Here is an 11,193-nt window from a genome sequence, read left to right as displayed (position 1 = left end):
TTCAAAACGTCGTTGAAGTCCCGATTCTAAGCCGTAAAGCATGGCACACTGAACTATCGAGTAGTCATCAGCTTTGCTCTGCCAGACGTTCATAACATCTGGTGTTGCTCCAGCAGCAGGCCTGGCACCCAGCGGTGCTTCTAGGACGTAATTCTTCTGTGCAGCAATGAGGATAATCCTCAAGTTACGGACCCAGTCCGTATAATTGCCACCATCATCTTTCAACTTTGCTTTCTCAAGGAACGCATTAAAATTTAACGGAACAACAGCATGGGCCATTTATCTACAATTAACATAAACAAGCAAGATACTATCAGGGACTAAGTTCATGATAAATTTAAGTTCAATTAATCATATTACTCAAGAACTCCCACTTAGATAGACATCCCTCTAATCATCTAAGTGATCACGTGATCCAAATCAACTAAACCATAACCGATCATCACGTGAAATGGAGTAGTTTTCAATGGTGAACATCGCTATGTTGATCATATCTACTATATGATTAACGCTCGATCTTTCGATCTCAGTGTTCCGAGGCCATATCTGCATATGCTAGGCTCGTCAAGTTTAACCTGAGTATTCTGCGTGTGCAAAACTGGCTTGCACCCGTTGTAGATGGACGTAGAGCTTATCACACCCGATCATCATGTGGTGTCTGGGCACGACGAACTTTGGCAATGGTGCATACTCAAGGAGAACACTTTTATCTTGAAATTTAGTGAGAGATCATCTTATAATGCTACCGTCAATCAAAGCAAGATAAGATGCATAAAAGATAAACATCACATGCAATCAATATAAGTGATATGATATGGCCATCATCTTGTGCTTGTGATCTCCATCCTTGAAGCACCGTCGTGATCACCATCGTCACCGCGACACCTTGATCTCCATCGTAGCATCGTTGTCGTCTCGCCAATCTTATGCTTCTACGACTATCGCTACCGCTTAGTGATAAAGTAAAGCATTACAGGGCGATTGCATTGCATACAATAAAGCGACAACCATATGGCTCCTACCGGTTGCCGATAACTCGGTTACAAAACATGGTCATCTCATATAATAAAATTTAGCATCATGTCTTGACCATATCACATCACAACATGCCCTGCAAAAACAAGTTAGACGTCCTCTACTTTGTTGTTGCAAGTTTTACGTGGCTGCTACGGGCTTAAGCAAGAACCAATCTTACCTACGCATCAAAACCACAACGATAGTTTGTCAAGTTGGTGCTGTTTTAACCTTCGCAAGGACCGGGCGTAGCCACACTCGGTTCAACTAAAGTTGGAGAAATTGTCACCCGCAAGCCACCTATGTGCAAAGCACGTCGGGAGAACCGGTCTCGCGTAAGCATACGCGTAATGTCGGTCCGGGCCGCTTCGTCCAACAATACCGCCGAACCAAAGAATGACATGCTGGTAAGCAGTATGACTTATATCGCCCACAACTCACTTGTGTTCTACTCGTGCATATAACATCAACATATAAAACCTAGGCTCGGATGCCACTGTAGGGGAACGTAGTAATTTCAAAAAAATTCCTACGCACACGCAAGATCATGGTGATGCATAGCAACGAGAGGGAAGAGTATGATCTACGTACCCTTGTAGATCGACAACGGAAGCGTTAACTTGGTTGATGTAGTCGTACGTCTTCACGGCCCGACCGATCAAGCACCGAAACTACGGCACCTCCGAGTTCTAGCACACGTTCAGCTCGATGACGATCCCCGGACTCCGATCTAGCAAAGTGTCGAGGAAGAGTTCCGTCAGCACGACGGCGTGGTGACGATCTTGATGTACTACCGTCGCAGGGCTTCGCCTAAGCACCGCTACAATATTATCGAGGACTATGGCGGAAGGGGGCACCGCACACGGCTAAGAATACGATCACGTGGATCAACTTGTGTGTCTAGGGGTGCCCCTTGCCTCCGTATATAAAGGATCCAAGGGGGGTGCGGCCGGCCCTAGTAGGAGGCGCGCAGGAGGAGTCCTACTCCTACCGGGAGTAGGACTCCCCTCCCTTTCCTTTTCCAAGTAGGAGAGGGGGGAGGAGAGAAGGAAAAAGGGGGGGCGCCGCCCCTCCCTCCTTGTCCAATTCGGACTAGGGGGAGAGGGGGCGCGCGGCCTACCCTGGCAGCCCCTCCTCTTCTCCACTTTAGGCCCATGAGGCCCATTAACCCCCCGGGGGGTTCCGGTAACCCCCCGGTGCTCCGGTTTTATCTGAAACTTCCCCGAAACACTTCCGGTGTCCGAATATAGCCGTCCAATATATCAATCTTTATGTCTCGACCATTTCGAGACTTTTCGTCATGTCCGTGATCACATCCGGGACTCCGAACTAACTTCGGTACATCAAAACTCATAAACTCATAATATAACTGTCATCGAAACCTTAAGCGTGCGGACCCTACGGGTTCGAGAACAATGTAGACATGACCGAGACACGTCTCCGGTCAATAACCAATAGCGGAACCTGGATGCTCATATTGGCTCCTACATATTCTACGAAGATCTTTTTTCGGTCAGACCGCATAACAACATACGTTGTTCCCTTTGTCATCGGTATGTTACTTGTCCGAGATTCGATCGTCGGTATCCCATACCTAGTTCAATCTCGTTACCGGCAAGTCTCTTTACTCGTTCCGTAATACATCATCTCACAACTAACTCATTAGTTGCAATGCTTGCAAGGCTTATGTGATGTGTATTACCGAGAGGGCCCAGAGATACCTCTCCGATAATCGGAGTGACAAATCCTAATCTCGAAATACGCCAACCCAACATGTACCTTTGGAGACACCTGTAGAGCACCTTTATAATCACCCAGTTACGTTGTGACGTTTGGTAGCACACAAAGTGTTCCTCCGGCAAACGGGAGTTGCATAATCTCATAGTCATAGGAACATGTATAAGTCATGAAGAAAGCAATAGCAACATACTAAACGATCGGGTGCTAAGCTAATGGAATGGGTCATGTCAATCAGATCATTCATCTAATGATGTGATCCTATTAATCAAATGACAACTCTTTGTCCATGGTTAGGAGACATAACCATCTTTGATTAACAAGCTAGTCTAGTAGAGGCATACTAGTGACACTCTGTTTGTCTATGTATTCACACATGTATTATGTTTCCGGTTAATACAATTCTAGCATGAATAATAAACTTTTATCATGATATATAAGGAAATAAATAATAACTATTATTGCCTCTAGGGCATATTTCCTTCATATGACTCTGCAGAGTTACCATCGAGTGCCGAGGGTGGAACCTCTTACATCACTCCTGATGAGATCTCTGTAGTGTAGCTATACGGTCGAGGTCATCGAGGGTGATTTCCTCCTTAACCACTTCCGTCACGGCTTTGTCGTGCAACCCCTCAAGTGTCAACCTCGAGGGTGAATCCTATTACGTTTATCTTGATGATAACATCGAGTGGAATTCACTGGGGGTGATTCCTCGGGTTTTCCCCTTGGTGTTAGACACACAATTACTATGGTTACTATGACTTTACACTGAACCATGTTACTAAAGACGGGTCGGTCCTGAGGGGTACCCACGCGAGCTTAATAGCGAGTGATGTGGAGTCAGGTTGACCTGGAAGGTGCCCGCGAGATACTTACGAGGCGTGACCGGGCATTCTTAGCCCTTGCCGCAAGTACCCGAGATGGGGCAACGGGGTCACATCTTTCTGAGTCTCTGCTTTTTACCGCGTGCTCCTAATCCACTACGATTTGGATATTTGATCCGAGGGGCCTCTGGCCTCATAGCACTAACCATCACGTGGGCATAGTATGGGCGTTTTGCGTCGTATGCATCAGCCGAAGCTTAATAGACATCAGCGACTGAGCGGCGCGCGCCGGGTTGGACTGCGTAAGCTCCTGCCTTGTTGAAGGAGGTAGCTAGGTCTGCTCACCGGCCGCGTACGCAACATGCAGGAGTTCCCGGGGAGGTGGCCCATGACCCCTGGGGGCATAGGTTTAGTCCGGCGTGTTGACCTCTCTATTAAGCCTAGGTCGGGTTGCGGCATATTGTTTGGCCGAGGCCGGGCATGACCCAGGAAAGTGTATCCGGACGGAACTAATCGAGCGTGGTGGGTAAGTTGGTGCACCCCTGCAGGGAAGAAAACATCTATCGATGGTCTGCCTACGGTAGCGGACACTTGGAGTTGTATCCCGATCGATACAACTAGAACTGGATACTTGTGATGAGAACTGGATGGTGATGAGATTTGGAATGTGTTGACACTTGGATAGTATGGCTCTGGGATTGCTTTCTCGCAGGGAGTTGAGAAAGGATCTCTGGCCGAGGTTGATAACATTACTGCTACTTTACTTTATGCTACTCTACTCCCTCCTGTTGCTGCAAGATGGTGGTTTCCAGAAGATGCTAGTCTTCGATAGGCTAGGCTTTCCCCTTCCCTTCTGGCATTCTGCACTTTAGTCCACAGATACAACCCATTCCTTTGATACAGATGCATACTTAGTTTAGATCTGATGTAAGTCTTGCGAGTACTTTGGATGAGTACTCACGGTTGCTTTGCTACTTCTTTTCCCCCATACGCGATTGTTGTGACCAGATGACGGATCCCAGGAGCCAGACGACGCCACTGATGACTACTACTACCCGGAGGATGCCTACTACTACGTGAAGACCGCAGACGGCTAGGAGTAGTTGGGAGGCTCCCACGCAGGATGCCTTGCCTTTTCGATCATTGTTGCTTTTGTGCTAGCCTTCTTAAGGCAAACTTGTTTAACTCATGTTTGTACTCAGATATTGTTGCTTCCGCTGACTCCTGTGTTTTCAAGCTTATGTATTCGAGCCCTCGAGGCCCCTGCCTTGTAATATAAAGCTTGTATTATTTTAATTTGTGTCTAGAGTTGTATTGTGATATCTTCCTGTGAATCCTTGATCTTGATTGTACACATTTGCGTGTATGATTAGTGTACGGTCAAATCGGGAGCGTCACACCCATCAATTGATGTCAATGCGAGGAGTGCGGATTGTCATGCAACGAATACACCAAGACTTATAAGTGTATGAAGGCTGAAACTAAAAACTAAGTGGGTGTGCATCCAACTTACTTGCTCATGAGACCTCGAGCATTTGAGGAAGCCCGTCATCAAAACAAACAAATGTTATATAATGAAGTATTCTCACTAGTATATGAAAGTGACAATATAAGAGACTCTCTATATGAAAAATATGGTATTACTTTAAAGCATAAGTGTGGAAAAAGATAGTAACATTGCCCCTTCTTTTTTTTCTTTTTTTTCTCATTTTTTCATTAGGCTTATTTTTTATTTCTTCACTAGGACAACGTTTATTTTTTTATTTTCACACTGAGACAACATTTAATGATGATCATCATGTTACTATTTACTTACAACTCGGTAAAACTGAAACATATGACTATATGAATGTCTCTAACAATGATGATGAACGGTGGCTGAGCATATAAATGTTTGGTAGATAATGAACAGTGGCTGAGCCATAAATACTATGTGAGCTATATGATTATGCAAAGCAATATAACAATAAAGGCGTATGTCTACTACAAACGACAATTTTTTGTAGGTGTATGTCTACTACAAATGATAATCTTTTGTAAACAGTATTATATTTTGAATAAATGAAGTATTATATTTTAAATAAATGAAGCCTCTGATACGAGGATCTTAATTCACGAAAGTCCGTCGTCCCAAATTAGATACTAGTACCCAGATGCAAGTTCGTAGAACAGATACAATTAAGGGTGTAACATACGTAGAACTATACAAATACAAATTTAAAGATAACAATTGAATGAAATATATCTACATTTCATCATTTTAATAAAACTAGTAAATGTGCACGTGTAACACATGTTAATAATTTAGGCAATATATTAATTGCATGTGTTGCACGTTAATATTTAGACTATATATCAATTACACACAGATATTAGGTACGTTATTATTTATATGTTAATTCTATGATTAGTGCAATATTTAATACGATATTAATTGCACATTAAACACGTTGAAGACTCTCCATTGGAGCAGTCTTGATCATTGGATTGACTTAGTTTGATGGTAGAGATCAATTGGATATGCCCCTTTGGTTCCTTTTATATTGGTATAGATGGTAATCTTCAAATCTAGAACCGCAGAGCAAAACAAACCATCATGGATCAACAATGTTAAAAGATATGAAAATAAACACGGATCGTCTGGTAAAATAGTGTAGAGAAGATATGTTTTAAGCGATACAATAGTACTCATACTTGTCACGCTAAATGATGGAAACTTTTCTGATACAGGCAAAACTTTGGGGTTGTCTAGATCTCCAAAGAGCCGAGAGAATGAAAAGACAGAAAATCTAGAGACCAGCCCTTTTCTTCAAGTGTTGCTTGAAATCCATGATATCGCCTTCCCACCTAGTCACCGCCTGGTTCTCACAGACCCAGATCTCTTGAGCAACCTGATTGATCAGCCTGAAGTCATGGCTCACCAGGACCAACCCCCCGTCCCATTCCTTCAGTGCCTCAGCAAGTGAGTCAATGGTCTCAATGTCAAGATGATTTGTCGGCTCATCAAGCAACAGCATCTGTGGCTGCCTAAATGCTAGCCAAGCAAAAATGACACGGGCCTTCTGCCCATCAGACAGGTTTTTCATTGGCATCACCTGTGCCTTTCCTGACAGGCCAAACTTGCCAATTGCAGCTCTCATCTTCTCCTCTTCATTCCCAGGGTACTCCCTCATCATGTACTGCAGGGCCGGCATGTCCAGGTCCAGCTTCTCAGTGAGATGTTGATGGAATTGTGCAATGCGTAGGTGGTTGTGGCGTCTGACCATGCCATCCAACGGAGATAGGTCACCTGTCATGAGCTTCAGAAGTGTGCTCTTACCAGCCCCATTGGGACCGACCAGTGCAACTCTCGAGTCAAGGTCAACACCGAAGTCAAGGTTCTTGTAGATGAGATTATCCGGAGTGTAACCAAATGTGACATCAGCAAACTGCAGCACTGGTGGTGGGAGTTTGCCAACATCTGTAAAGCGGAATACAAGAATCCTGTCATTGACAACCTTCTCAGCAAGACCACCACGCTCCATCTTTGCAAGAGTCTTCTCTTTGCTCTGAGCCTGACGAGCAAGCTTCGCAGATCCATGACCAAATCGTGCAATGTACTCCTTCATATTAGCTATCTGTTCCTGTTCCCATTTGTACTGCTTCATTTGATTCTCTTCAAGCTCAGAGCGGGTTTGAACATACTGGTCATAATTTCCAGTATATAACTTGAGGGTCTTGTTCTGCATGTGGATGATGTTAGTGCACACTCCATTTAGAAAATCTTGGGAATGCGAGATAACAACAAGTATACGCTCAAAATTCTTTAATTTCTCTTCCAGCCAGACACAAGCCTCGAGATCTGCAAACAAAGGTAAAAAGAAAATCAGGTTGCTTTCAAAAGTAAGCACAACTGACCACCGAGCTATGCAGGAAAGTCCACTAGAACCTCTTATGTAAGAGAAACAAGATTATGTATAGTAGTACCATATAACTTTGTGAGGTAGAAGGATGTGTGTCACATTAGCCAAAGATTCAGTTTTGCTAAAGCACATCTAGATGTGCCATGAGTATTGCAATCTAAGTCCTAAGTCATTGATCTTACGTGGAGATGGGTATTTTCGTTTTACTTCTCTTTTTCTTTCTATGCTTGATTTAGTCACTTAGATGTGCAATAACTAGGACACATCTAGATGTGCCCTAGACACACACCCAAAGATTTTATATCGAAGAAAAATGTTAACGGTAGTCCAGGCAATACAGAAAAAAAAAACATCATTTCAATTTAAAATACATGTTCAAGTGCAGTTTTCATTTGTTTCATACTCACCAAGATGGTTGGTTGGCTCATCAAGCAAAAGGATGGTCGGGTTCATGAACAGCGCCCTTGCCAATGCAATCCTCATACGCCAACCCCCAGAAAAATCACGTGTTGGCTTTGCTTGCATTTGCTTGTCAAAACCTAGACCAAACAATATCTCAGCAGCACGCTTTTCAGCAGTTGATGCATCCATTGCTTCTAACCGCTCATATACAAGATCCAAAGCTTCACCGCCACCATCATCCTAAATAGTCAGCAGCAAGTGTAAGCAATTATATAGACCCGGATGAAATGCAGACAATGGGCAAATAAAAAGATAGAAGTTCAATAGCTAACCTGTGCAGCCAAAATTTCAGCTTCCTTTTCCAACTTCACTCTTTCTTCATCACAACAGATAACAGCTTGCAGCGCAGACATGTCAGAAGCCTCAATCTCACGAGTAAGATGATGTATGTCCATGTGTTCAGGAATGGGGAGTTCCCTGCAGCCTATTGCGGTGAGAAGGGTAGATTTCCCACAACCATTTAAGCCGAGCAAACCATACCGCCTGAGGTTAAATAAAACCATCAATTAAGTGCTCCAGAAGGATACATGGTTGTAATGAAATGAAAATAAACGGATGTATAAACTATACCTCCCGTAGTTAAGCTCCAATTCTGAATCCACAATAAGGTCATGTCCATGAAATGTTAATGAAAGGGACTCAATCTGCAACATACAAATACTATATTAGGAAATCAACAAAGTATTGAAGTAATCAACTAGTATGAAGGAGGGACGGAGATGATGCTAGATCAGATATTCGCATTCAAGAACTATGTAGGCATGGCCCCACATCCCAGCATATTTGGCATATCAACTCGAGTATTATTTCTTGTTTACATATACATAATATTGGTACGATAATGGTTCCAGGATACAACGGATCAGGAAAGTGCTAATACGACCACACTGTTCCTCGTCGAGAAGAGATGAATGGGTCATATATAAAGAGCCAAGAAATCACAAGTGATTTAACATGGATCTAGCAATCTGTTTTTCGCTCAATATAGGTAGTATATTATATCTGGCGATGAACGACGAGGATGTACATACTCTTGTGTTCTATCACTGGGGGTGGAACTAATCCGTGCGGCGAGAGAAGAAAAAAAAGGTTTGCAACGATGGATGAATAGCAACAAGAAGGAAAAGGGGATCGGATCTCAACGTACGTGGATATCACGGGAGAGCGGATGCGAAGCCAGGACCCCGGTACATGTCCGATCGGATAAGTTAAGGGCCGCTATGCCATTGGCGGCCTTATCGGCCGCTGACGACGCCGACGAGGACGAGGCAGCGGCGCTGGACTTGGCTCCCCTCTTTGCGGCGGCGGCGGCCTTCTTCTGCGCGGCTTTCTTCTTGCTGGCATCGGACACCATGGTAGGAGATCGGGATCGGGATAGTTAGATAGCTCGAGGGTTGGGGATTGGTTGCTGGAGACGGCGATTTGCGCAACCCTACGATACACACGATTTCTATTCCCCTCCCAGCGGGCGGTGGCGGCGGCTTGTGGTGTGGAGAGAGGAGTTGGGGGTGGAGAAGACAAGTGCTACTTGTATTGCCTCCTCCTCCGCTCACTACTGTTGGGCTGGTCAACTTACTCGGACCGGGCCGTGGAGCATGCTGGGCTGTTATCTGGGCTTCTCTTCCATTTCCGCGGGCGGGATAGCCTAGAGTATTATATATATACCTAATCTTTCTCTCAATATATATATATATACCTAATCTAAAATCGCTCCCGTTCCTCCTGGTACTTGTCATCGTCATACGTCGACCGAGGATGCGAGGGCTCATCATCATATGTCAACGACTAGCTCTTGTAGCCTTTGTGGAGCTCCCGACTCCTGGCGTCACTCCCTTCTGGAGTGCACGGTCTTCAGATACATTTGGGCGTTGATAGATGAGGACTTGGCCTGCAGTCTGGTAGCATCAACAGAGATGAGAGCGAAGAGCTGACTCTTTGGACTTATGGACTCGCTGTCGCATGAGAAGTTCACACTGATGTCGGTCACATTGTGGGTGATATGGACTTCGAGGAGGAAAGTATCCATGAATCCATCTTCCAAACACCTCGGGCGACGAAGGAGTTTATAGTCCGTTTCATGGCTGATCTGGGAACGGCTTCTCTTCCTGGAAAGATTTCCCCAGTGGCTGCGACTTCTTCTACTGCTCATGTACCAAGGCCGAAGGCACCCCTGCTAGCTATGCTAAGATCCATGTTGATGCGGCGGTAAGATTTCAGAGAGGAGGTGCAGCGGCAGCCATATGTAGAGATAGCCAAGGTGTCTATCTGGGGAGCTCATCACTTGTCATTGCGAGAGTATGCGACCCAGCGACGCTCGAGGCTATAGCATGTAGAGAGGCTATCACTCTAGCAGAAGATATGAATGTACAACGATTTGTTGTGGTTTCTGACTGTAAACAAGTGATTGGCGACATTGCTAGGGACAACCAGAGTCCATATGAGGCTATAAAGTTGAGATCATCATCTTTTCTTTGTAACTTCACTTTTGAGAATCGAGCTGTCAATTTGGAAGCTCACAAGTTAGCTAAGTTTCCTTTATCTTTACCACCAGGGCGTCATGTGTGGCTTGGCCAGTCTCATGATCAGTGTTGTATCTCACACATTGTGGAGTTTGATTAATAAAGTTGGCTTTACCTCTAAAAAAACCTAATCTAAAATACCTACACCTAAAAAATCTAAAATACCTACCCCTCAAAAAAAACCTAAACTATAATACCTTGTCTAAAAAAACTAATCTTTATATCAAAAAAACTTAATCTATAATACCACCCCCTCAAAAAAAGGCCAGTGTTAGCAATCAGTCGGATGATCCCGCGTCGGGATCAACCGCCTCACTGACCGCTTGATTAGCATGATCATGGTCGTTAATTTCAACTCATCCTTTTTCATTCCATGCCTCGCAGCTACATGCGCACTTGCATTCTCATCGATGACTTCCAGCAACATGCGTCCTCAGCTAGTAGTGGCATGCAGCAGCGTGCACCTTTGCAAGTCAAAATTAACAGCCGTTGTTGCAACGACAGAGTTGCTCCAAAGGTCATCAATCAAGTGGTTGTTGTCTACAAGGTCTGACGCACCTCATACGATGTTGCGATGGTGATTTGCTTGCTACAAGCGCAACTTTGAGGCCGCGGCCAGTGCTACAATGCTGGATGGCGGTCTTTGCGACACCCAAGTGCTTCAACGGTCGTGACAATGCTACAAGGTGACTGCTTCAATGGTCGTGACAATGCTACAAGGCGTGATGCGAT

At 44.6% G+C, this 11,193-nt stretch overlaps 1 protein-coding gene across 1 annotated transcript; it reads right to left on the bottom strand.

Annotated features, from left to right (window-relative positions):
* Positions 1-6,198: 6,198 nt before the first annotated feature.
* On the bottom strand, positions 6,199-9,457 carry LOC125524682 (ABC transporter F family member 1). The gene is made up of 5 exons (XM_048689717.2): positions 9,090-9,457; positions 8,513-8,586; positions 8,215-8,425; positions 7,888-8,122; positions 6,199-7,419 (listed from the first exon to the last, which is right to left on the bottom strand). Exons 1-5 carry the CDS (start codon positions 9,294-9,296, stop codon positions 6,368-6,370), a joined length of 1,779 nt encoding a protein of 592 aa, XP_048545674.1. The 5' UTR covers positions 9,297-9,457; the 3' UTR covers positions 6,199-6,367.
* Between the last annotated feature and the right edge of the window lie 1,736 nt (positions 9,458-11,193).

Source organism: Triticum urartu, chromosome 7A, assembly GCF_056163025.1.
Source record: "Triticum urartu cultivar PI428250 chromosome 7A, HENAU_Tu73, whole genome shotgun sequence".
In the NCBI taxonomy this organism is placed as follows: Eukaryota; Viridiplantae; Streptophyta; class Magnoliopsida; order Poales; family Poaceae; genus Triticum; species Triticum urartu.
This window is presented reverse-complemented; position numbering and strand designations above follow the sequence as displayed.

What these genes read in the sequence shown, in the direction of transcription:
- LOC125524682 (XM_048689717.2), bottom strand. Translation starts at nt 9,296, where the DNA reads ATGGTGTCCGATGCCAGCAAGAAGAAAGCCGCGCAGAAGAAGGCCGCC. An exon ending in CTGAAATTTTGGCTGCACAG is followed by an intron (nt 8,123 to 8,214) that starts GTTAGCTATTGA and finishes CTGACTATTTAG; the next exon opens with GATGATGGTGGCGGTGAAGC. An exon ending in TGAGCCAACCAACCATCTTG is followed by an intron (nt 7,420 to 7,887) that starts GTGAGTATGAAA and finishes CTTTGTTTGCAG; the next exon opens with ATCTCGAGGCTTGTGTCTGG.